The sequence below is a fragment of the Nicotiana tabacum genome, chromosome 7 (assembly GCF_000715075.1).
Source record: "Nicotiana tabacum cultivar K326 chromosome 7, ASM71507v2, whole genome shotgun sequence".
NCBI lineage: Eukaryota > Viridiplantae > Streptophyta > Magnoliopsida > Solanales > Solanaceae > Nicotiana > Nicotiana tabacum.
This window is the reverse complement of record NC_134086.1, coordinates 35,122,584-35,150,184: the sequence shown is the minus strand read 5'-3', so window position 1 is coordinate 35,150,184 and position 27,601 is coordinate 35,122,584. Positions and strand designations below refer to the sequence as shown.

At 36.8% G+C, this 27,601-nt stretch overlaps 2 protein-coding genes across 30 annotated transcripts; one reads left to right on the top strand and one right to left on the bottom strand.

Moving 5' to 3' along the window:
* Positions 1-1,492: 1,492 nt before the first annotated feature.
* LOC107824908 (uncharacterized) lies at positions 1,493-13,756 on the bottom strand. 29 transcript variants are annotated; one of them, XM_075257093.1, is made up of 12 exons: positions 13,559-13,756; positions 10,141-10,230; positions 9,908-9,976; positions 9,762-9,824; positions 5,293-5,339; positions 5,030-5,137; positions 4,768-4,913; positions 4,156-4,260; positions 4,013-4,066; positions 3,213-3,312; positions 3,042-3,127; positions 2,317-2,456 (listed from the first exon to the last, which is right to left on the bottom strand). In XM_075257093.1, exons 2-6 carry the CDS (start codon positions 10,154-10,156, stop codon positions 5,072-5,074), a joined length of 261 nt encoding a protein of 86 aa, XP_075113194.1. In that variant the 5' UTR covers positions 10,157-10,230; positions 13,559-13,756; the 3' UTR covers positions 2,317-2,456; positions 3,042-3,127; positions 3,213-3,312; positions 4,013-4,066; positions 4,156-4,260; positions 4,768-4,913; positions 5,030-5,071. The 29 variants fall into 29 exon arrangements, with proteins under 29 accessions (XP_075113177.1, XP_075113191.1, XP_075113192.1 ...); XM_075257076.1 differs by lacking the exon at positions 4,013-4,066 and adding an exon at positions 1,493-1,919 and having other exon boundaries at positions 2,318-2,456; positions 5,030-5,339; XM_075257090.1 differs by lacking the exon at positions 4,013-4,066 and adding an exon at positions 1,493-1,919 and having other exon boundaries at positions 2,318-3,127.
* Positions 13,757-17,776: 4,020 nt separating this feature from the next.
* Positions 17,777-21,918, top strand: LOC107824911 (sm-like protein LSM5). Its single transcript, XM_016651719.2, has 4 exons — positions 17,777-17,940; positions 18,035-18,158; positions 21,390-21,462; positions 21,603-21,918. Exons 1-4 carry the CDS (start codon positions 17,904-17,906, stop codon positions 21,633-21,635), a joined length of 267 nt encoding a protein of 88 aa, XP_016507205.1. The 5' UTR covers positions 17,777-17,903; the 3' UTR covers positions 21,636-21,918.
* The last annotated feature ends 5,683 nt before the right edge of the window (positions 21,919-27,601 follow it).

Genomic DNA, 27,601 nt, shown 5'->3' with positions numbered 1-27,601 from the left:
TTTCAAAGACAATGTATTGTCAATCTTTCCTCTTGTGAAGCCATTTTCCAAGAGAAACTTGGATAGTCTCTCGTACCAGGTTCTAGGGGCCTGCTTCAATACGTACAGTGCCTTATTCAATTTGAATACATGTTCAGGATGTACATAATGTTCAAACGCCTGGAGGTAGCTTGATATAGACTTCTTCTTTGAGAAAATCATTTAGGAAGGCACTTTTCACATCCATTTGGAATAAGGTGAATTCCATATGTGAAGCAAAGGCAATGTAGATCCTAATAGCTTCCATGCGAGCTACTAGGCCAAAAGTCTCATCATAATCGATCCCTTCAGATTGAATCCTTGGACAGCAAGCCTTGCTTTGTTCTTCGTAGCATTTCTATGTTCATCTAGCTCATTCCTGAATACCCACCTGGTCCCTATGATGGTTCTGTCTGAGGGTCTAGGTACCAGGTGCCATACCTTGTTTCTTTCAAGTTGATGCAGTTCCTCTTTCATTTCAGTAATCCAGTCTACATCCTACAAGGCTTCCTTGATATTTTTGGGTTCTATTTGGGATAGAAATGCTGAGAAAGCTAGGGAATTTCTATATTTTTATCTTGTTTGAACTCCAGAATCAAGGGGGTGATTATATTATCAAGTGAATGGGAGTTTTTGTGTTTCCAATTTGGGACTGAAGTTTGATTTGTAGAGAAACTGGGTAAGTTAAATGGATTTCCCTTCACTCCTTGTTCTGTTACTTGGGGAGTGCCTTGCACTGCATCTCCAACTCTTTCTTCTGCTTCAGGGGTAATGATGGAAATACTAGGTTCCTCTTGAGAAGTAGAAGAGGATGTTGCATTGTCTCTCACCTATCTCCTTCATCTTACTCATCAAATCAGCCTTCCCATCTGAAACTCCAGATATTTCCCAGGGACCAAAAGTGGTTCATTATCTTAATCATCATTGTTTCCTCCTTTTTAGAGAATGATGTCTCGTTGAATAGGACATGAACACTTTCTTCCACACAGTGTGTCATTTTATTGTAGACTTTGTGGGCTTTGCTTTGAGGGGGGTATCCCAGAAGGATTCCTTCATCACCTTTTGCATCAACCTTCCCAAGCTAATCCTTCCCGTTGTTAGAACATAGCATTTTCATCCAGAGGTTCTCAAATGAGTTATATTTGGTTTTCTTCCATTGAGCAACTCATAGGGGGTTTTGTTCAAGAGAGGTCTGATCATGCACCTCTTTTCACTCCTACTCAGTATTCCCATAGGAATTGCATGCTCCGTATTCTTTGAACTTTGAATTTTACAGACCATGGACCAGGTCCTTCAATATATCCAGAAGTGAGAAATTTGTATCCCCCATTCCTTTGTGCCATGTCTTCGAATCATTATCAACTGCATTCAAGCAGCTCATATCACTAGCTTAGACACGAACTTCTACCTTGTTTTTCTTCCCCATACTTAGAACTAGTTGGAGTAACCCGGGCCCAACATAAAGAGAACCATATTGTTGTAAGTAAAAGGCATAGTGATAATATCTCCAGCGGATGAGCTCGAGTTGTACTCAAAAGAGAAATAAAAGACTACACAAATATGTTACACAAAAAATGTAATGGATTTGCAGTAATATCTGCAGATACAAATATGTATAAGATGGCAAAAAGTCTACTATCAAAGGATATAGTACTATCTTTCAACTGGTCTGAAAGAGTACCAGAAGAATCAACTCGTGCCTGAGATAAGCATTTAAAGGAATTCCATTGGATATATTCTCTCCTTCCACATTTTGAACCCTTGGCTTTTTTCGGGAATTGGATACAGTTGCAAATGCAGTAGATTTTGTAAGAAGATCCTCAAGATTTTCTAGCCGGACTTTAGCCCCTCATTTTCACTCGAATGTAGAGAGCATTTCAAATTGTATTGAAATTCTTGTCCTGCCAGATCACCAAGAGAAAACAAAACAAACAAACAAACAAACAAACAAACACAAAATTTCCATAAAGATCATTCTTTTAGGTAAAACAAATATAGCATATCTTATTTTGATTGTCTTATCAGATGAATCACAGATAAAAAAACTAAACCCATTAACAAAAATTTTCTACTTAAACACACACGCACACATACCAAGAAAACACATAGACTCCATAAATATCACCTTTTTAGTCAAAACTCAAATAGCTTATCTTATCAAATCAGTCACAAATCAAAAACTAAACCCTTTAACAAAAAATATTCTACCCCACACACACTAAGAAAAAATAGAACAAGGAAAATAACAGTGCAATTAAAATTTGCAATAAAAGCAAAAAGGGGATGAAATTTGACTAACCATTTTGATTGTATTGGATGTTGAGAATTGGGTGAAATTGGAAGAGATTGAAAGGTTAAAGCTCAAGGCTCAAGAACGTGGTGTCCTGTCAATGTAAAGCTAAAGGAGCGACATATCCATTTGAAAATCCATCAAGAAGCTGCAAAATTAGGTATGTATAAATGATCAATGATAATGAAAGAGTTATGGAGCAACAAAAAAGAGAAAACAAATTGGATATTAAGGGGAAGATTAAATTCAATGACTGCAAACTAAATCAACAAATTAATGAAAGCACACTAAACATTTCATTTTTACACTTATTTTTACACTTAAACAAACACATGTAACCAGTATAAAATTCAAATATACAGAAATGTTTCAATGTGCTACTTGAATGTAAACTCCAAATGAGTAAGGGAAGAAGCTTCCAATCATCAACAGTATGCCAAAATAGAATGGAATGAAGTTACACATCAATCGATTAGGAGGAACGCATCAATGACATGAATGTTGCTAGACAAATCATCAGCCAAGGACTAAGGATCTTTAAGATCTTGATTTACTCCATGAATATGTGTTCTATGTATTCGTGAGTGTGCATTTGTATTTTAATATTTATAGATCCATTTTGAAATGACAACGTAAGTGCGATTTAACAGGAGTGTTCTTAAGTAGCAACAATGTATGAATACAAGCTTGCATATAGGAAAATATGATAATTAGGTAAATAAAATAATATCACTTATAAATTGTCGGTTTTCTGTTCAAAGATGCAATTGTCTTTCTTTGAACGATCAAGTCTTCAAGAGTCACGATATTGAAAGAACTCTGTCAAAAAAGATATATAATTAGTCACGAAGATAAACATCTCTTCAATAGTTTTTCCCATTGTCTAACAGAATGAAGATGTTACCTTTTGTCGAAGCTGAGATGACCGCGAAGCTAGCTTTATTTTTATCTTTTCAATCAATCATTCTCAAGAGTTGATGTAGGTCCATGGCGCAAAGTGGATTCTAAAGAAAATTCAGAAAGAAAAGGATTAACTAATGGTTTCTATTGTGAAAAAGACAGTGAGTCTAGACCATAAGAAATGCAATTGGTAAAGCAGAAGATCCTATTCAGTTAAACAAATTGAATAAAGTGCTTTCTCACAATCAGCTCTACGGTATTTTACAATAAAAACACTAAAATAATCATGTTGACAAAAGGTTATATGTAAGAAATCTGCAGTACTAGTATAATATTTCCAGATAGTTTTAGCAAAACAATCTGTGCAGCAGATGTCACTCATTGAGTCGATGGCATATGTGTAGCAGCAAGCAGATCTTGATACCGGCTGGTGTACAAAATTGAAAACTCTATGATCAGTAAGAAGATTGATTGTTGCCTAAAGTTCTCCATAGTAACAAAGAACATTTAAAAGAAATAATTTTTGTGTGAAATCTTTTTTAGTAAAAATTGTAGTTTTTGTTGGTGCCATTATCTCCCAGGCTGAAGCTCACGTGAAATTATCAGAATAATCTACCACATTTTAAAGTGCAAAGTGCAAAATACAAAGAGCAACTTTAAGGATGATAGAACTTTACAAAGTGTATATTAGCAAGAGAATTATTTGTCATCTGTCAGAAAGGATTCGACATATTCATTTATTAGTGCAGCGAGTCAGCTAATATGAAAAATAGTCCAAAATTTATCATCGGCAGTAAATAATACCAATGTAAACAGTGAAATGACTAAAATGACCGAACCATTTCCTGGAGGAGGAATCTAAAATAAGCAAAGACAAAAGGATTTAGTAGGCGCATGAGTATTCAGTAAGATAATTTTTAACTGAAGAGAAGTAACACGTTATGCACCTTTCTTTTGATAAAACAATAGCTTTTATTGCTTCCACAAATTGTTCAACAAACAGTGAAGGCATACATGCGTTCAGCACCCATCTTCAAGCGCATTGCATTTTCCTTAGGTCGAAACAACAATATATTGTCGTCATATTTTCGATATGTCTTTAAAGCTTCGAACAATCCCTACGAAATACTATCATAATACAAAAGTGTAAAAACTAACTTGTCTCATAATTTAATATTTTAGTAGATGGGCTGAACTCAATATTACCGAAACGCTGTAATTCACCCTTAGAAAAGTTTTCACTTTGAGAACATTTCATGACATACATATAATCAGTAGTTGTAAAGTCAAAGTCAAGGTTGTCCCAATCAATATCAGCTAATTAAAAGGTTATGTTGTTGTTATAAAAACAAAGATCCTATCAGTTATGTGAAAAGCAATAAGCAAAGCTCTACCATGAGTTTTTTTTTCTCTTTTTAATTGATGTATTCCGATGGTACTTGCATTGGAGAAAGTAATGACTTCCCTTTCTCGCTGTAAATAGCATCCGATGACCATTGTTCTTCAGATAATCGATTAATATGCTAAAATAAAAGCGCAAAAAGAGCAGAGCAAATTACCAAATGATAGTAACGGTGATATGCCTTCAGATCAGCTGATTGTTATCGTACCACATGTCTCGATTTTGCAAACCAAATGTTATGTGGCATTTCAGCCATTCCTTTTTTGTGACAGAAGTTTGATGTCCAAACATCTTCCCGAACACCTTGAGTAGTTTATTAGTTGATATGTTATTAAATGGCACACAATTGTATTTGTCTCGTCACAGAGCATCATAAACAGATGAGTTACTTGCATCAAATAACTTTAATACTACAATACCACAATTTTTTCCATTTGAATCAGCAAGCTTGTTTTCCAAATTCAGATCTCAAATACAGGATATATCGACATCATCGAGGGTGGGAATCCCTTCCTCGATTTCAATATCTGTCAAATAGAGAATATCAATACTTGAATTAACTTATCAGCTAAAAGATATTTAATTAGGACAAAAACAAAGTAGGAAAAGGAAAGAGTAGCGAAGCATAATATTGCAGATAATTTTTGCCATATGCAAAAATCTTTGATTGTCCATCGTTTACCCAAAATCCGTAGTAATACGTGCTCTTCTCACGGGCAGATGGAGAAACTGCAAATAGATAGCATAAAAGCATATTAGGAAAATGTGTACACAAGATAAATAGATCGAGCGACAACAAAGTACTTGTGAAAGTATAGTATGTTGAAGACATCAAACAACTGCCTTTTTAATGATTTCATCAAAGACAATATTAGATGTAGAATGATCGTCATAGCTAGTTGGCGTAGATGGTCGGATCAACAATTTCACACAATTTGAACTCTTTGCTCTTCATAAGGCAACGTAAAGTTGGCCATGTGAAAATACAGGTTCTCGCAAATAAATTCCAACAAAATCTAAAATTTGTCCTTGTGCTTATTTATTGTTATAGCAAAGCATAGTCTAATAAAAAATTGTGTTCTTTTAAATTGAACCGGCATCTTTTCATCCTGTGATGATAATAATGGTATTCTCGGTATAAATACATGCATATTCTTGAAATCACCTATCATAATCTTAGCACTAATAACATGACTTTTAAAATCACAGCAGGTCAATCGTGTGTCATTACATAAACCTTCACATGGATTTAAATTTTGCAATAATATAATTGGACAATTTTCTTTCAAACATAATTTGTAAGGGGGCAAACTAGGAGGATTTAAAGTGTGTAGTAAATCTTCGAATTGTGTTTGGTTATTAAATTCAATAGCTTCATCGGTGCCAATATATGTTTTTGATTTTCCAGTTAATCGATCAATAAGCATATCATTAATTTCATCTACGAAATCATTTGTTGTTGTTAAGATCACACGAGAATCTGTACAGAATGAATTAGAGTATAACAAATCCAAATTTGAATATGTCGCTGTGAATAATTTATCTAGAGATTCTTTTTCGATTGTGTAAGAAAAAATCAATGAATCTGAAATTTCAATCTTGTTTGCTGAATTTACTTGTTCTTGTCTATTTCCAATTTTTAGCAAATAATCACAAAATGCAGGATCCATTTTTGCTCTCATATTTTCAGATAGCTTTAATTTTTCAAGTTGATTCCAAATGTTAGAATATAACAAACTTTCGCTAATGAAATCTTCTTTTTTTCCGTATCGCACAACAGGAAGAGTTTGTCTGAAATAACCTCCGAAAACTACAACTTTTTCGCCAAATAATGCATTTGTATCCATCAGATCTTTTAATAATAGATCAAAAACTTCCAACATTTTCTTTTTGGCCATAGATACTTCATCCCACACAATCAATTTTGCATCGCGTATTAAACCTGCAAGTGAACTTTCTTTGCTAATGTTACAACTGGCATTTTCATCGATGTCAATAGGAATTTTGAAATATGAATGTGCAGTACGTCCCCCTGGAAAAATAGAAGCAGCAACACCAGAAGTAGTTGTTGCCAAAGCTATATATCCCATAGATCGTATAGTTGCTAATAAAGCACGGTATAAAAAAGTTTTCCTTGTTCCTCCTGGACCATCCACGAAAAATGCACCCGCTTTATTTGAAAATATCCTTTCAGTAATCACATTATATGCAATGAGTTGATTTTTGTTTAATTTCCTGTGTAACAACACGTCGTCTTCGCTGACAATAATAGATCTTTCAAAATGAATCTCTTTTGCCTCTTTGGCTGTGACAGAAGGCCTGATAGTTTCTGGCATGAGTTCATACTCATTTATATCATGACCCATAGAATGTAGAATGTCATTGATATGATTCAAAGCCTGATATCGGATTTCACTTCTTTTAGTAATTTGCAACACTTTGTAGTCTACGGTCATTGATTCCTCAAATTATTCCCATAATTTTCTAGGGTTGACAGGACCACAATACACCAACAATGTAGCAAATAAACGCCTTAAACTATATGGCATTTGGTAACTTGCGGCCTCAGACATACACTCTATCAAGCTATTATCACAGTGTAGTAATTCTTTTTTTTCTACGGACTCTCTAAAAGTACTACAAGGCTCTCCATTTACTGTCAAAAGATCCTTATATGACTTCGGTCCTCGCACATGAATTAGTAATAATCTAATATAATATCTTTCTCCTTCTATTGGATGGCATGTCACAATACGACCAACAGCACAACGTTTTTGTCTGCGTGCCCAAAATTTGTCACTGGACGACCACACAAAATATTCAGGAAATTCTTTGTATAGTAAATTGAGCTCTTTAGCATCTTCATCACTGTCGTTCATGTAGAAGAATTCGGTTAGCATTGGTTTTTTTATCATTGGATTATTCACAATTGTTTGTATATCTGTATTACTCTTAAAAGAAACAAATTGTTGACCTTCAAGATGTAGTTGAAGACGATAAACGCTGGGAGACATTTCACTTATAGGAAAACCAAAGAGACGCCATACAGCTTCCGTAGGTGATACCCATCTAGCAGATCGATATTCTTTTACCTAGTCTATAACTATGTTCGTATCATTATTTTGTACACAGAATGCATTTTGTCATGTCCTTTACATATATTTGTATAGATATTTCACGACTTTGATATCGGAGCAAACTTCAACATTTATGTGACAATTGAATTTACCAAATAAATACGGATTGTATGGAACAACCCGGGAATTATCTAAATATTGTTCTCTTACTTTCACAACTTCGCCCGTATTTTGTCTTTTGTAGATTGGATAAGAATCGTTTCCTTTCAGTGTTTGATCGGCAAACATTTTTGGATATTTGAACTTGCAGTAACCCTTTTTTCATCATACAAGAATTTGTTGGATCTAAGCTACCGCAAGGACCATGCATCATATGTTTAATGACAAGCTTACGCAAATCTAGTTCTGCCTTGTCATCCAGTAATTCTGCTCTAATTATATCATCGTATGCCTCTGCTGTCAATAGTTTGTGTTCATTACCTAGTATAATAAGAAAATGAGCATGGGGTAAACCTTTGTTTCTGAAACTCCATAGTGTACATAAAAGCAATAACTTTTCCAAAGATATTTCGTTTTAATATATCTGTCTTCAGCTCTTCTATTTTAGCCCTAAACACTCGAGTAATCAAATCAGGTCTATTTTGAGCTTCATCTGTTAACCATAGATGTTCTTTTATTTCCGTCCAAGATGGGTTACAAGTCATAGTTATAAACAAATCAGGTTTCCCAAAACGTTGCACCAATGCAATAGTATCCATATAATGTTGCCGCATATCCTAGGACCTCCTATAAAAGAATTTGGGAGAAATGTTTGTTTTCCAACATTGGAAGCATCTCGTTTGCCAAGTCTTAAAATATCAAGAAGTCCTTGCAGTATACCCATTCTGAACAAATCTTGATTGAACGAAACAAAGTCCAACCTTTGTGTCTCCAATTTTATATATTCATCCACTGAATATTGCTGCAATAATCTTCTTGTATGCAAAATTTCATCCTCATCATCGTTCCTTATCTGAAGTTTATAACAGTAATATTCACGAACTGAAACTGTATCTCTTTTGCGTTTTGCTTTTTGCGAATTTTGAGCTTCCATATCAAGATATCCATCAACGGAGGTAAAAAAATTTATACACGGTAATTGTTCAAATTCAACAAAGTGCGATTTCTAGGAATATTTTCTGCTCTCGGAAACTTCTTAATACCACAGTGCCACCCGCCTTGGCCATATGGAAATAACAAGGGGTATTGTAAAGGGTTATAGCACCCAAAATAATAGTTTACTCTTTGTGTCCTGTCGCTGTGAGTATAAATTTGAAGATGCGGTGCATGAGTAGCAGGACCATCATTTTCATCAACCCATATTGCTACAATTTCAGTAGTAGTAGTAGGCACATTATATACACGTTGATCCAATCCAGCGTCACATTTTAGTGCTATATGAAAGTTTTGCAAGTTTGGCATGTCTGTTAAGGATCGCAGAAACATTGAGTATGGATTACCCTTTAGTATGTCCATCAATTCCTTCACTGTCGATTCATTTAATTTATCTGAGCAAGCCATTCTATTTTTAAGCTCATTTGCATTATCGTAAAAGTAGAGTTGCAAATTTCTTGGCCCTCTTTCTTTGGGATATAAATCGTCTATCAAGTGATACATCTGTCCTTGAACTCTGAATGTATAAATACCACGATTTCTCTTGGCCAAATCTTTGTCATAATTGACACCAAGTGCCGTAAAGGCAAACAAATTATTATATGTTCTAATGTACGTTCGAAAATGCTTAGATTCTGCGTTGTTTCCAATATATAAATTTCTCAGTTCAGCTGGCATTCGATGAGAGGTCAACTTCACTGTACCATTGTTACAGCAAAATCCAGGGGGCTCATACTCAAATTTTTTCGCACGGCAGAATTTACAATTTGGAACCTTTTTTAACAGAACATAATCAGAACGTAGTTGTTTAATATTAATCGTAGTTTTCTTATTTGTTACACGACCTGCATATTTCAAATAACTTTAAGGGATACAAATGGAAGAAATTATAAAACCAACCAAGGGTTATGGTTATACGAACCTTTAGTTGTAGTTGTTCTAGAAGTTGGAGTACATGATTCATTTGCAGTTCTCGATGTTGAGCCTAGTTCAAGATAATTTTCGGTTACATACTTGCGGATAGTAGACGCAGAAACATAAATGATCAGTATGGATTCAGAGCCCTACCCTTTTCAAAAATAGGGGTAGGATGAAGCATGCTTTTTCCTTTCTGAACTACATCAGCTGCTGTTAAAACTTCATAGTTAATGACCACTACATTAATAACTTGTTCATAAACATAAAGGTCACAAAGGCAACCAAATCGGCAATACGATCATACATCTGAACTGTAAATGTGTAAATACGACAATGTAAAAGTAATATGCAGACTAAAAAATGTAATATAAAATTAACATTACCTGTTTCATGAATCATGGAGCGATTGCAAATATTCTTCCCTTTTTCTAAATTATCCCTTGATGTAGTCACACAAAGTTGTTGCGTGGCAGCTGCAACACAAAGTAGGCGAGATGTTTAAAGGTACACAGTAAATCGTTAATAAGCACCAAATAAAGAGAGAAAGAGCACAAACTATTCTATATCTCATTTAATTAATTAAGATAAAAAAGGGGTCATACAATCTTCTAAAAAAATAAATGCGCAGCAGTACATTAATAATATATGGTAGCTATAAATGACTAAAAAATATAACATTTTTAAAGCAAGCTAGCAGGTTCTCGTATGATAAGAGCAGTTTATTTTGGAAATCCTCCTTTGTACCAAGATGGTTCTCGTATGATTTGTTTTGGAAATCCTCCTTTGTACCAAGATGGCGTTCCCTGCTCTAAGCTACGAACAATGGGATCTTCAAGAATCCTATGTTTTCCACAATCTTGTTTTCTCATACGTCGTGATAGTAATAATGCTTCTCTTCTATGAGCAGATATTTGGTTATACGTATCACATCGTTTAAGTTGCATTGCAGCCTTCTTCTTTTTTGCATCTGAACATTTGTTTGTATTCCTAGACTCCGTCAGCTACGCAAGTTCAAGTTCCTCTTTTCTTACATGTACAAATTTTAAGTTGCAGGCTCGTCATAAAATGTCTAGATGTAAAAGATTAATGATATTACAAATGTAATTGTAGCGCACAAGATAAATGTTTAAACTGTAGGTTATCACGAAATCAATGAGTGTCTTCCATTTTCACAAGCTAAAGTAATTGCATCAAAATATATTTTGGCTCCGTCAATTTATAGCATTTATCATAATGAACGTTAACAAACACTAATTGTAACTAAAGGCTAAAGCTTACATCACCACATTTCAGCTGAGTGAAAAGATACCAAAAAACAAATAGCATGCCCAAACAATCCAACAGCACGCACATTTATTTAAAATAATCACATCTCCAACAGAGCAAAATAGTCAAAAATTGACATTCATCGAAAGAGTGAGCTTTCTTTTGTCTTTTTGTATACTTTTTTCCAACACATTGTATCTCTGTATAGTTGTTGTTCTGAGAGCACCTATAGCTTCATCTGTTGCGGAAAGGCTTTGTGGAAGAGGAAAAATTAATGTATTATAAGAACAATATTATTTCCATTGAAGGATAAACTGAGATTTTTGTAAATGTTTACTTCTAAATTTTTAAATGTACTCTTAGTTGTTAACACTATGCAGTAACTTAAACAAAAAATAAAAAAAAAAAAGAAACACGCAATGTGCAGTAGCTCCTATAACACATATTTTAAGCCAAATTTGATACTTCAGTTTGCATATTTCTTCTTAGTTGTGGATGACATAAAATCAGAAGAAAGCAATTCAGCACAACAACTATCAGTCCAAAAGAAAAAGAAAGAAAAGTGTGCTAATAAATTATACAATATGGATAATTGAACAGAGAGTCATGAGGACAAAGCACAAAGCAAACAGATCCTCAAGAAATATAGATAACAAGATAACTTTAAAAATATTTGAAGAGGCAGATGTGAAGAACCAATACTCATAACTTGTAATAGTCATTTACTTCAATAATCTGTGACTATTCGTAACTTTAAAAGTAAAAATGGACAACACAGTTGTGATGTATCTATGCGCCTTTTTTGTTTTGTCTTTATCTTTATGTTAAATGGTGGAAGCAAAGAAAAGAATAAGCAATATTCAGAATATCAAAAGCCATCAAAATTTTGGATTGGCCACCCCATTCGTGGAGATGTGCGACCAAGGGCAGCTAAAAAAAGCCATATACTCATAATTTTGTAAGCAAAACAATGTCAGATGAATGAAACAATCTTCAATTATAATTGGCTAGACCAATAGTTGCCAACTTGGTTGGGCAACTTGCACGTCAAAGTCCAATCAAATATGTCATTTATTATCTGGAGTTCTGCCCCATTAAAATTTTTTATTTGCCTAATTCACATTTCAGTTGCATTAACATAGGGAAAAATCAAGCATATCCAAATAGACTAAGATGAATCTCTACGTTGAACTTCTTTTTCTATATGCAGAAATAATGTTATTCCCCAAAACAACTTTCAAGTTATCAAAACCACCATCCATGAAGAATCGACCTGTAACCACCCATAACTCTAACCTCCATTGCCAACTATAACAAAAATTAATTTAGGCTGAACGTTGTAATCTCAAGAGTGACATTCACATTTTTTATAATCTCCTTCATAGTACAAAGATGCAGTGTAGTACAACAGAACTAAAATTTGGACCTATTTTCCCAAGAAAATAAGCTCTTTTCTCCCTTAGAATTCCTACTTAACTAATAAGTTTCTTGCTTTCATCGTGTATTCATCCCTTACCTTTTAACATTGAACGTTTGTTGTTTCCCTTTCTGTATACTTCTTATTCTTCCCTTAGAATGACTATCCATCTTTTATGCTTTTTTTTAATAGTGAACTGTAGCATACACTATATATACCAGAGAATTCCTCCTATGTGGTGCACAGAAACTCTTATTTACTCATAAAAATAGGTGTAATTTTTAAATTCATATGGCATATCAAAGAGGAGTATTCATTTTGGGTTAGATGGTCTGCCAAAAGTTTCGAACTCCGAATCGCAAGTCCAGAAAATTGTTGGCACGGCTACTATGTGATGCAAGAGAAAAGCTTTTCATCTATAATTTGGCATGATATTGAGCAATTCTAAAAATTCGAATGGTTACACATAAGCTTCACAGAGTAATAGAGCATTGTCCTACCAGTAACATCCTAGAGGCTTTCCCTATTTATTGTCTAGTTGAAAGTCGTCTAAGAAACTTATCACACGCGGATCTAATGTATCAGTTATGGGTTAATTTAAGCCCAACAACTCTGCCTCGAACATCGTATTAGTATTTGTTTAAAATCCACTAAATAAATATAAATATTAAATCATAAACACAGTAAATCAAGTCCTGAATCCCCAAATTGACCACTTAACTAAGCCGGAATTATAAGCTATTTGGATCTTGGATAATATGAATTTTCTATATTGACGTAACCAATTGCATGCCATAAATCAACAGTAAACCCAAGAGCAAAACCCCAAATGACTCATTAACAAAGTCGCCGATTTTCAAGGCAAATAGAAAAACAGGGAAGCAGAAGACACACTAACTTTACAGAAGACTAATGACTTACTCTATACTAACTGGGTTTGTTCTAGCTTTTTAGTAAATCAAAGAAATAATTTTATTCCCCAAAATAACTTTGTAGTTATCAAAACCACCATAAATGGCGAATCAGCCCGTGGCCAGCCATGACTGTCACCTCCATCAACAACTATGACAAAATCAGAAGAAGAAAAATTGAAGTAATACAATGTGAACTGAACTCACCAAGAGATAAAACGGAAATCAGCAATACCGGGAAAGTCAAAGAACCACCGCGAAAATAGAGAGATGAAAGAGAGTGTGAAGTTGAATCAAGCTTTCAGTAGAAAAATCATAAATCTTTCAAGTATCCGCCGTTTACCCAAAATCCAATGTAGCACGTGGTGGTCTCTCAGGCATCACACCAAGCAAACGTAGGGCTTTGATGTTAATCTTTCCCTCAAAGATAATTATACCCCTGAGATGATAAGGTTAGGCATAATGACAATTATACCCTCAATAAAGCCAGGCAAGCAGGTTGACCTAGTGTGTGCTTATTCTCCCTTATTAATAGAGAGAATGTACTCCTTCTTTCCATTTTTCAAAGGGTACATCCCTTCCTTGTAGGGCTTTCAATGAGAGAAAATTCATGGTATTTTCAGTCATGTGCTTTGAGCATCTACTGTCCATGATCCATTATAGTCCGCTTCCTTCCACTGTTCCTTGCACATCTAAATTATGGGTTAGATTTAGGAACTCAAACTAGTTTGGGTCCCTTGTTATGATAGAAGGGATGGATAAGGGCTTTTCTAGTCCATGCAGGCAACATTGGTTTCTTGCGAGCAGTACATGGTCTCTTGTTAATAGTCATTTTGTCAGCAAATACTTTATTTTTCTGAACAGATTGAGCCCTGGCCTGGCAATTTTCTTTGAAGTGCCCATTATTACCACAGTGGGTACACAGCCAGTTATCAGGAACTGTGACGTACTTGTTGTGAGGGTTGTAAGGAGTTTTCTCCTTTTAGAACCCGATTCCCTGCATGTTTCCACTTTTGTTAAAGTACATGGCAGTGACAACATCTGAGGACCAGGTCCACTTGAGAGATTTCTCAAGATCCCTTTTTACTCTCTTCAATTTAACTTGAAGCTGCCTATTTTTCTCGAGTTCACCACATATCCTAGTTCTAGCAGCTTTCAACTCCTTTTCAAGCCTAGTGTGTTCCTCACTGGCTATCTCCTTTCCTTTTCCAGATTTTTCAGGTTTTAACTTAGTTCAAGGTTTCACTATTATTTCCCTTAAGTCTGTAATTTCTATCAAAAGATCATTCTTTTCTTTTTTGAAAATTTCAATGGTTTTCTTATGGTCAGTAACTACCGCCACTAAGTCGTCTCTAGTTTGTTCAGATTTTGCTAACTCTAAGGTCAAAGAATCTCTATCCTCCACAAAACTATGAAAGACACTGATTAATACATTAGCTAAAGACATGAGTTTTCTTGGAGAATAGGATTTCAGATTTCTCTGAACATCCCTGAATTTACCTCATTGTTGTCATCGTCTTCATCATCATTTGGTTGTGCCATCAACGCAAAGGTTGAGTCATATTTATTTTCCTCGCATTCACGTGTCATCATGGAGCTATCACCAGCATCAGTTTCATCTTCAGACTTACCAAATGCAAAAGCATGTTTCACTATATTGTCAGCTGATCTTTTTCTCTTGAAGTTCTTGGAGAATTCTTGCTTTAAGAGAGAACAATTTTTCATAAAGTGTCTAGCCTTTCCACACTTGTAATAAAGATTATTGTTCTTTGATCTGTTAAAGCTGTCCCTTTTCAGCACTTCTCCATTTCTTTTGACCATCTTCTGAAACTTTTTGGTTAAGTAAGTCATGTCACTATTTTCCTCACTCGAATCATTGTTATCAGCTTTGAGTACACGGTACTTTTTCTTCTTTGGTTTTCTCCTTTCAAGAGTTAGTGGAGCAGCCATGAGGATCCTTCTTAGGTGTTAGCCTGATAGGAAGAACCCGCTCTGATACCACTTGTTAGAAACTTTGCGTTCACCAGATTGTATAGAGAACCGGTTCTCTATCTGTTTCCTCTAAAAATACTGATGAACCAAACTGTATAGCGATCTGGTCCTATATCAGTTTAGTACAGTGCTAAGTTTATGTGAGTCCACCAAATAGTAGAGTATCTGGCCTTTATCAGGTTTTGTTGTGATGCTGGTAAAGCTGAATGTAAAAAAGACAGAGGATTTTTACGTGAAAAATCCCACACAACCACTCTATAACTATCCTAGTTACAAATAATTTGACTAACTTGTGGTATTTCCACCACAAGCCACTTTGTCACACTACGGTTACAAAGGCTTTTGCTTATGACTCAACCTAATCAACGCTTCTAAGAAAGCCGGATAGGAGTTACAATGAAGAACAAATTACAAAGACTCAACAAACCTAAGGACTTAAAATATCTTCGATTTTGGATCAGGTCCTTGAGGTTGCAGCAACTTTGTTCTTGAGAGAGGTTCTTGAGCACTTGAGAGAATTTTCGTTTTCTGTATTTGCAAGTGTTGGAACCTGAAACTTGTGCCTTGCATAAGGTTTATACTACACAAGACATCCTTAGTGATGTCCAATCTCAATGGGAAGTGACTATTGTACTGTCTGCTGCACTGTTGCAGGCAGTCACTTTCTGCAATTGCTTTCCAGCTGTAGTTGACTTGTATTTCTGTTAGAGAACCCTAAGGGACCAGGTCCCTGTTGTGTTCCTCTTTGTACATTTGCGATCAGTCACTCAGTTGCGTTCCAGCTGTATAGTTGACTTGGACTTCTGTCAGAGAAGTACCAAGGGATCAGGTTCTTGATCTGGTTCTTGTGCACACCGCCCAGATTGTTTTGAGTTGAGTAACTTGAATGATGCTTTGTATAGACTCATTGTAGGTACATCTTGATCACATCACTTGAAGTGATGTGAGCACTTTAGTTGGTCAGAGAATGAGTGGGCGCTGGAAACAGTGCAGTGCGGTAGAATGTTCGTTTCCAGCTGTGTCCAATTGACTTTGTACTGCCGTGAGGAACCCACAAGAGTATCAGGTCCTTGTTTGGGTTCCTACCTCCTGAAGTTGTAGCAAGTTCACATTTGGTTGGAATCCATTAGATGCAGTGTAATCCAAGTGAGTCAGGTTCCCTATCTGGTTCTTGATATTAAGTTTGTTAAATTATCAAAATACAACGCAAAGATATTGAAAACCTATCAATCCTATCATTCATGGTCAGTTATTTATTCTTATTGGGATCTTCTGATTAGAGAATTAATAAGTCAAGTTAAGAATTAAGTTTAAGCATATAAAATTTGATACTTGAAGAAGAAGAAGAAGAATAAGAAACGCAAAATATATAATACATTATATTTGAATAGAATATGTAGTTTTTATTTTATTTTAAAAAGAAGCAGAAAATAGTGGCAAGCCCTCTGGATGCTGACCAAGATAGTTTTGTTGGGCCAAGCCCGACTTGCTACATATTCTAGTGCCCACTTCCCAAAATTCAAAAGAAAGAAAATTTGAAAGCATATAGGCCAAGCCCATATATACCATTAAAAAGGTGGAAATAACACCAAATAGTCAATTTGAAGCATGTTGTTTAAAATATATATCTATAGTTAAAAATGTATTTAATGATTAACCAATTCGCTTAAATTTTAGGATACGGCATCCTGATGTTAAATTTCAAAGTTCAAACTTCATGACATCGTGTCCTAAAGTTTGAAAATTGCGCCCAGAAATTCAAATTTTATGTCTTGAATTTTAAATTGATAATTTTGAAATTCAGAACACTCAGTCCTGAATTTCAAATTAGCAGCTAAAAATTTTAGGACTAAGTCCTGCATTCCAAATTTTAACTCAAAAATTCAGGATACTTAATCCTGAAGTTTGGCTGAATTGATTAATATTTAAATACATTGTAAATCGTAGATATATTTTAAATAACAGGATAAAAAGTGCATATTGGTGCACTTTGTCCGTAAAAGTGGAAGACTTTTTGAGTCAGTGGGTCCTCGTGAGCAGTCAAATCTTTACATAAATAGCTGGCCTAATTTACTACTCTACTATTTATATTCCCTAGCTAATATATATACTTATACTCCCTCCGTTTCAATATATGTGAATCTATTTTCTTTTTGGTCTGTGCCAAAAAGAATAACCCCTTTTCTTATTTGGAAAAAATTTAACTTTATGCAATGATTTATAGTCACACAAAATATATGTGCCTCATTTTACATCACAAGTTCAAAAGTCTTCTCTCTTTTCTTAAACTTCGTGCCCAGCCAAATGGGTTCACATAAATTGAAACGGGGGAGTACATTATATACTGTTGGATAATCAATTATTTCTGTCATTGGGCCCAAGCTCAACCCGCTCATGGAGAACTTAGAAAGAATATACATAAAATATCAATTTTACCCGTCCTATGAAGCGCCCTTAACACACCCCAAGTCCCTACAATCAATTTTCCAAGTTTTTTCAGCTTACCATCGTTGAGTTCCGAGAGCTAAAGAGGAAGAAAAAACCTTTGCGAAATTTCCCAATGTCTTCAAACAACCCTTCTCAGCTTCTTCCATCTGGTAATTTCCCTCCTAACAAGATTTATTAACTAGGATTTTAACCCCTTTATTCAATTTTTTAATTTTGCAGAGTTGATGGGTTTTAATTTTGCAGAGTTGATTGATCGTTGCATTGGGTCAAAGATATGGGTGATAATGAAGGGGGATAAGGAGCTAGTTGGTACCCTTAGAGGATTTGATGTTTATGTTAATATGGTTCTTGAAGATGTCACTGAATAGTAAGTAGTGACTGTTCTTTTTGTTGATAATTTACCGTTGTTTTGTGAAAGATTTTAACTTTAGGGTTTTAGAATGCTAAAGGGGTTTAGATTTTTTTTTTTTTGCCTAATGTGTGGAACATAGATTGATTAAAAAGTATGCCGATTTTGCTCAGTTTATTTAGGAACTTTTGTTAAAAATTCTCAAGTTTAAAAATACTTAGGAACTAAGCCTGGTATTTAAGTGGAGAAGGGTAGAGGGGCGCGCCCAATATACCTGAGTTTCGAAGTCTGCGGTTGGTCCTGAGGATTGGCCCCAGATAGATTGTGGGCTATCAAAAAGAAAGTTACCATCTTTATAGTTTTAGGAATGTTTCTGTTCTGCTTTCGAGGTTTCATAACCATACTTTTGTTTGGTTTTTAATATTTTCTTGTGCGTTTCGTCTGCATTTCATTTTGGGTATGGCGTCCTATACAAGATACCAGTTTGTAATATTGTAATGGGCAATCTTGAATATTGATTTCAAACCCATGTCCTTCTAGTGTTGTTGTTGTTGGAGCGGGAAAAAGGGTACCACCATGTTAATGTAGTAAAGTTATTTATGGTCTACCCCTAACTTGGTATACATTTGCAATTAAATTCACCTATTCTGATTAGTGGTGGCAAAGTGAATAAAAAACAATTATCCATCCATATTATCCACTAAAAACTGGGTTGGATAATGAACTTGTTAAAAATGTGTCAAATTTTTTTTAAACCCCTCCCAAAAAAAGTGGATATTCAATGGATAACCAATGGGTTTAACTTTTACATTTGCAAAGACTCAAATTGGGGGTTCTTCAAATTTAGGAGACTAGAAATTCTCCAAAAGTGATCACATTCAAGAAGCCATGGATAATATGGGTATCCGTATTATCCACCAGTTATATCCATTTTCTATCCGTGGGTTGGTTGGATATTTATTCGTTTTTGCATTACTCGTTTTGACCCGCCTATATCAAACCCAACCCGCCTGCCACCCCTAATTGTGATTGTGACTGTAGTTTCATCACTGTGCACATAAGTTGGTGTTTTATGTCAATGCCTGCAATCAAGTCTGAGGAAAATTTCACTCATCTTCATTTATGCTAGTTAGTTGACATATCAGAAGTAAATTAATTTGAGCTATATTTGTTTTCTTAAGAGATCTATAATTGATTTATATATGAACTGAGTATTTTCCTTAAAACTGTCCTAATTTTTTGCCTCCTTTTGTTGAATAAAGAGTTGGGTTTTTATCTATGCACGGTTTGTACGTGATGTCTTGGTTAGCCAAAAAAGCTGCTTCTCTTACTTGGAACTCGGGTCCAATCTTTACCGTCTACTCTTAACATCCATCCCTTGTTTTTTAATTGTTAAGATTTTTCTCACATTCTTTAGAAGAGCATAGTTGGTTTATTGAAAGTGGAGGTTTTAGGCAGTGTTTGCCTGGTATATCAATGTTTTTGTTGAAAATTTTGGTCTCAAACTTTAGCTTAGCTCAAGCAGGTGAGAGTTTTCCATGTTAGCCTGCATAAATGCTACTGTAATTCCTAAATATTGATAATTGATGGAACATAGTGCCATTTGAAAAGGTACCCGTCATAACTCCATCTTCATACCTCTGCCACGAGCTATGGTTGAAAGTTCTATTTATCAGTCCACTGCTCAACAATATTGCAATATTTATTTCACACCCATTTCTGTAACACTTTTCGGCAACTTGACCCCTGATCTCCTGCACTGATACTATAATTTAGCTTTTGTATCTTTATTACGGCGAGGAATTAGTTCTATTTTAACACAGTCTAAAATGACAAGAGTCAAAAGTTCTCAGTCTATCCTATTTTAGAGATTAATGTTGTTATAACTCATGGTCAAAGAAGAAGAAACTACTGAGAATGCATTTAAAATGTGGCACTCTTAACTTATCTTATCCACATGGAGTAGAAGCAGTTGTACTCTAGAAATTGAATGGCTAGATTAGATGTTATTTGCGTTGTCTGCCTTACAGATCTAAAAAAGACTATTGCATGACATAGTAATAGTTTCAGAAGTTGACATATGAGACATTCTCCTGAGCGGTGTATCATTGCATTCCTCGCAGCTTCGTTGTTTGTCTTGAACCCGTTTGATACAGGCAGATTTATCTCACATTCCTTTAGCGATCACCAGGATATAATTAGTTACTGAAAATGGAGGTTTTAGGCTGCATTCTTCTGCTGTATTCATGAGTTAGTATAAAATATGGTCTCTTAAGTCTAGTTTGGATACATCAATTATTAATTTCACTCCCATTTCTGTTCCTCTTTTCAGCAACTTGCTGCCTGATCTTTTACAGTTGGAGTCTAAAATTTAGTAACTGTATCTTCACTAAAGTGAAGGTTTGATTTGTATAAACTATAAAACAAGCTAAGACAATAAGAATAGAGAGCCCAGTCTGTCTATTTATAGATGATTTATGTTGTATCTCTTAAGCCCAGCTTGCTCTAGAATGTATTTCATGGATAAATGAAAATTTAAAAGGGGATGAGGTGGGGAGTGCGACGTTGATTCCTCATCCGTTCCGAAATGTTTTGACAAGTCGTCCCTGAAGTCCAGTCCAATATTGTGGAGCTGCGGATGTTTACTTGTGAAGTGGGATAGTTATTGAATGACCAGAATGCACGCTTACCAACCGAAAGGAGAAAAAGTCTGTAGGAATTTGCTTTCATCTTTTATCTTTTAAATAAAACATTACGCTTTGAAGTAATAATTACACGACCTGAGACTTTCAACATGCTCCTGCCACAGTACTTTTCATTCTCTTTGTTGTTTTTCACCAATTACTTGTAGGCAGATATTTGCTCACATTCTTTTAGGAAGCACGAAAATATCGCTAGTTATTGGATAAGAAGGTTTTAATGCATTTGCCCCTTGAATTCGTGGAGCAGAAAGTATCTATTTTAGCTCTCTTAAACTTTTTGTCTCTCTTAATCTAGTTTAGCCTCCACTAGATGAAGTGCCCTTTATACTTTTGTGGTTGTTATCTTCATTATCAAAAAAAGTGCCCGTTATACTTTTCCATATTACACTTATTGATTTCGAAGTTTTTGGTGGAACATAGTTTGTGCAATTTGAAGAGGTCTCCTTCTGGCCCCCCTCGTTATGAGAAAAATTTACACCTTCCTGCCATGAATGAAGTTGAAATGGACTATCACTCCACTGCTAAAACCTTTTCACTTTTCCTACAGTGAGATCACTCCAGAAGGGAAGCGAGTAACAAAACTTGATCAGATTCTGCTTAATGGAAACAATATTGCTATCGTAAGTATAATCCCTTCTTTCTGATTCAATTTGTTTCTTTCATTTGTATCCTGTTCTTTACTGATATTTTCATTTTTATTCCTAGCTGAGCTGGAAATATAGTGATAAGTAACAAACATTTTTTCTTTTAACTAATGCAGCTGGTTCCTGGTGGGTCACCTGAATCTGAATGATATATTATGATATGCGACGTGCTGTTCATTGAGATTAGTTGATGATGGGCTCGAGACATTTAAAACTCAAGCGCCATTTTCAATATGTATTTTCAGTAATTCTCGCTGTATAAGTTTACCATGAATCCATAACTGGCAAGGATTTTGTAACAGTGACTTGTGAGTGTGTTCGGCTAGGCCTACTATGATACTGATATTGTTCAGGACTTCAGGTGTTATTACCGTTACGCTATGGAGTTTTTGCAGAATTCTCAAAATCAAGTGCTCGTGGATCTTACCTTTACTTCTTTCCAGCTATATGCGTCCATTGTTTTCTTCTGTTCACTTGAGATGTTGGGTGCCCTCTGATGTAGTCAAGCAGGGGAATAGTTAGAGTTGAATATCTTCTTTCTTATTAATGTGTCCATACATTTATTTATTATGTTGATAGAACAAGCATTAATCACATAATTTTTTGGCTGAAGAATTTAGGCATATACTTGTGGGGATGGAAAAGCAATGCATTCTTGGGCGAACACAGCCTAATGGATAGCTTAAGTCTTGGCGACTAGAGTTATTTGCACTATTGGGAGGTAGCAGGTAGAATAATCGAGGAGCGTCCGCAAGCACATACGCTTCCTTACCAAGAAATAATAACAATAACAAACTCAGTGTAATTTCACAAGTGGGATCTGGGAAGATAGTATGTAGACATTATCCTTGTCTTATGAAGATAGAGAAATTGTTTTCGATAGACTCAGTGAAGAGAAAGCAACACCTCCTTACCAAAAAAGAAAAGAAAAAGATCATAGCCTAATGGACTAGAATAGAACCCAACAACACTTGTTTTGGAGCTTCAACTTTTTTTTTGTAGTGAAGTTTTCCCATTCCTCTAAGACTATAGTGCAGAAAGGTAAATACGAGATTACAAGATCAATCAGCCATCTCAATGCGAATTAAATATTTAGTCTCGCTGCTAACATTCTTTTATAACCAAAAAAAATTCTCAATTTCAGTTTTGAAAATCAGTTTGCCTCTCTATCCTTCTATAATTAAGTACAAATTTGGTGTGCTAGTTAGCATTCAAACTCGTGTTATACGTCCTGCTATAATTAAATATTAAATTTAATGTACTAATTGTTTGACCAAAAAGTATAGCACTCTTTGTTAAACTAATTAAAAGATAACGAAGGTGAAAGGCGAATCCTAGTCAAGCATAATAATTCTTAGAACTAGCTAAGTGTTTAAATGGTACCATCTACTTAATGCCCGGAATTGGTTATTAAATTATTAAATGCACGCTTTGGAGAATAAATGAAGAATGAATGATGAACAATAAATATGAAAAATGACAATAAATGTAAATAGGAAGAACAATTCGCCCAAATATCGAATGATGTGGAAGATTCTTCCTTCTAACTACAAAATATGGCAATAAGTAAGAAAATGAACAATACTTCTTGGATCGTGTGAGTGAAAAGGAAGAATAATCGATAAAATCAATCACTATGGAAACGTAACCTTTTGTATTTTCTCTCAAGAGCCAACTTCTTACAATAGTTTTTCTCAGAATGAACCTCACGTCCCTTTCCTCTCTTCCCTTTTCTATTTATATGGGACACTCTAAAAACCCTAAAAAGTACAACAAAGAGAATATTCCTATCGCTAGTCCCAAGACTACACTAGCCGTTGTTCCTACTCTTCACTACTCGACCTCGGCTTCAATGGCTTGCTCAGCGACTGCTCGTTGTTGGGCTTTAGTCGACCTCGTCTTGGCCGCCCAAATCGAAACACAGTCTTCTCACTTAACGACCTTCCCACGCCTGATTTCCTAAGTCGAATTTTGACATTTACAGTTAGTCCATGCCTTCTGGTCGGCCCCGATGAGTGGACTTTATTAGTTGGCAACTTAGGAAAAGTTTTTTGGCGTGATGATTGAGTAGAGGTGCCTGTAGTCAAAACGATAATGTGTCATTCTGAGAGTCGTTGGTCATGAGGCTAGTGCAGGGTGTCGTCACAACGTATGCGTCATCATTGCGCATCTTCCCAATGCGTTGCCTCGTTCCTCGAGCTCCTGTCGTTTCGATTCTAGGGCCACTGGCGGTTGCTTGCATCGATACGAATGCACCTGATGTCTATAAATATATAGGGGAAAGTTTCTCAATGGAACTTTTGCTTTCTCTGATTTCTTCAACCCTGCACTTGTTTCTCTTTCTTCTTCTTGTGTTCTTGCTCACTTCAACTGCAGCCGTTGCCACCATTTCTTCTTTTTTTGTTCCATCGTATACACATTAGCGGAAAATGGCTAACATCACCCCCAACGTTGAGACGATCTCTGACCCTACTCCATTATTGGTGGCCATGACTTCTGGTGGTGGAGAATCAGCGATTATAGAGGATGAGAGCTTTCCCACTGTGGAGTAGATCGTTCCTCGTAGCCCTACGTCTAGGTCTGACTTCTCTAAGGAACCCACCCTTGAACCGGAGTCTGCGAAGTCTGAGATGGAGACGGAGTACCTTGCCGCCCTTAGGACCAAATATGGCATTCCAGCCCACGTTAACCTGGTTCCGGCCGGAGATGATGTGGTTCAAGTTCACCGGCCTGGGTATTATGCGTTTTACACCTACCCGTTCTAGATAGGCTATTCTCTTCCTCTTCCTCTTCCTCTTCCTCCATTGGCGGAGGAGTTCTGCCGTTACTACCGCATATGTCCGACAGAACTTTTTTCCTACCTTTACAAGGTCTTCCTTATGTTGGCGAAGTTTGCGGAGCTCGCCAGCTGCGAAGTCTCTATCCGCCATCTACTGCATCTCTTTGGACCGAGCTTCCATAAGGGTACGATGATTCACCTCCGCCACCGCGGAACCAAAGGGTTGGTGGCGGGGATGGATGATAGGATGAACCACCGGTTTTGGGCCTATTATTTCTTCATCAAAACCGAGCACGTGGCGGCGAATCCTAGTGAATTTCCTGAACAATGGAATTTTGCTCGTAAGTGCCGTTATTTGGAGTACGTTCTTCCCTTCTATTCGTGTTTCATGACTTGTTACGTCATTTTTCCTTTTGCAGCTGAGAGGTATCCCCCTTCTTTAATCGCCAATATCAGTGATTGGGTGGCCCGCATCTTGCCTCATACCGTAGGGATCCGTGATTGGACGTCCTTCAATAAGAGGTCCGGGCTTAATCCCTCGACCGGTAAGTCGGGTTTCGCCCTTGTTACTATTTCGCTTTTGTTGTGGTGCATTTCTTTCTGCCGTTTATGATTTTCTTTTGATGCTAGGTTGGAGAACATCTAAGAAAGATGCTCATGTCCCCGCATTTTGCCAGGCGGTCGCTTCGACTGGGATGCAGTTTGTGTTGGCCGAGTCTATGCGAAATACTTCTTCCTAGACTCCGATATTAAGTAAACCTGGTCGTCAAATAGCCATTCCATCAGCGGAGGTCTCGACTTGCCCGGTGGTTCATTTAGTGGACGAATCTTCCCAGTGTGAGGAGAAAACGACGCTATTGAAGAGGCGGCGAGTAGAGGCCATGGCCACACCTGAGCGGGCAATGATTGTGGATGTGGAAGTGGCATGCCCTTTAGCTACGGGGACTGCTCCCCCACCACAGGTTGTCGCGGAATCTAGGCCGTTGGAGACGGCGGAGGCTGCTGCGGAAAGGGAAATACCGGGGGCAACCGAGGTTGGCTTTTCGTCTGCTAGTGGTAGAGGAAAAATGATTGTTGTGGAAGATGATGGGTCTGGTTCTGATATCAACATGTGGAGGTATGGACTTTCGAGGATAGATTTACTCGAGTGGAGGTGAGGATCGAATGGTCCACTCGAAATATTTTCATCCTCGTGGATTTCAACTTGTTGGTAACTCGGAGTGTGTGGTTCCGGCTTTGGCCCCCCTATGCGCAGAGTCTGAGAATAGGACCTTGCAGACGTTGAAGGATGCAAACCTATCGTTAGGCATTTACGAGATGGCCCTGCGAGGAAGTCCTCTCTTAGCATTTTAATTTCTTCTTTCCTTTACGTTATTTTCCTTTGCTGACCCTTCTTCGTCTGTTTATCAGACTCTCATCCTGGAGATTGAGAGCGCCCGTCGGGAGGAGAAGAGGACGGCTCTCTATAAGAAGATGGAGTCAAAATATAGAGAGTACCATACCAAACACAAGGCCCTGGTCCGCATACTTGGTGAGGACACTTTATTCCCAACTTTCTATGACGAGCTAAGGCAGAAGAATGAGGAGTTGAAGGAGAAGGATGATGAGCTCATGAGGGTTATTGGCACGTGCAGTGAGCTCGAAAAGACATTAAGGACCAAAAACAAGCTCGAAGTGAGCAAGGGGGTCATGGACGAGTGCGTCGACCTCCAAGCTCAGGTGACATCCTTACGGGCCGTGCTTAAGCAAAGTGAAACTACAGCTAACGACTTAAAGGATGAGCTGGCTGCCAACGCTGCGGAGTTGGAGCAAATTGAGGCAGAGACGGAGACACTAGCGGGCACCCTCCACATCCTTAGATCAGAGCGGGCTAGTGAAGCAGATGCCTCTTCTCTTAAAGAGGCGAGGCTCGAAGAGCGGATAGGTGGACTAGAAGGATAAGTCCAAGATTTGAACGAGCAGATAGTCGTCCTCAAGACCGAGAAAGCACAATAACAGGCTCATTCGTCTACCTCTCATGCTTCCACTTATCCCAACGTCCCACGAGACTCGTACGAGAAGTGGGTCCATGTTGAGGCTCATTTTGACATATACAGGGGTTTGATGGCGGCCAGAAAAGCCTCTGAGACAGAGTTTAAGGATGTTCATGTTAAGGCATGTGCAGTTCGTGTTGCTTACGGCTATGACCCCGACACGCACAGGATAAATGATGACAAAGAGGATTTGGACGGGATTGAGCCAGATGTTTGGTACGATGATGAGTACTCAAATGGCGAAGGCGTCGGTGGTGATGGCGATGGGGGAGCTGCGACCGAATAGTGTGCTTTTCTCTGTACTTTTCTTCTCTCTCTCTTCTTTTTTGTTTTGTTTTGCGGGCACTTGTTTGGACCTTCTAAGATGACATTTTGCAATGATAATATTTTTGTTTTCTGCCTTGGTTGCGATTTCACTTAGGTCGATTGCTAGTCGAGCAGGTTCAAGTTTGAATGTCGGCTATGTTTTTAATCGAACAAAGTCGAAACATAAGTTACCTCAAGCAAGGTAGAATATTGATTTTAAATTGGTTTGAACGAGGTCGAATGCGAGTCGATATGAGTGAAGTCGAATGTTTAACTCTGATTCGAACGAGGTCGAATATAAGTCAATTAGAGCGAAGTCAAATGTTAATTAATTCGAACAATGTTAATTGTGAGTCGATTCGAGCGAGTTCGAATATTTTACTCTGAATAATTCGAACGAGGTCGAATGTTTATTAATTCGAACAAAGTCGATTGTAAGTCGATTCGAGTGAGGTCGAATGTTTGACTCTGAATGATTCGAACGATGTTGAATATAAGTCGATTCGAGTGAGGTTGAATGTTAATAAATTCGAACTAAGTCGACTGTGAGTCGATTCAAGCGAGGTCGAATGTTAATTAATTCAAACAAAGTCGATTGTGAGTCGAATCGAGCGAGGTCGAATGTTTGACTCTGAGATTGGCGTAATATATAAACTTGGCGGAGAAATGAGAAACTCATGTGTTCGCATATTTCGCTTTGTTTGTACATTCATTGGAGAAGTTACATGTTTTTATTCTATTCATACATGTATTAGAGAAGTCCCAGTTTATGTAGTCCCTTCATCGGCCGACCTAGAGAGGTTGTCGAGAGGTCGGGCGATGAACTTATACTTAATTTCGAGATGCCCTCTTTGTTGCCTCGTTAAACCACCTTCCCGAGAAAATCCAATTGGGACAAAACTTGAGCAAGGGAAAAAAGAGTACGACTTGGAGGACGTCTTGTTTCTAGAAGTTGAAGTATTTGATGTGAGCGACGTTCCAATTGTTTGGTAGCACT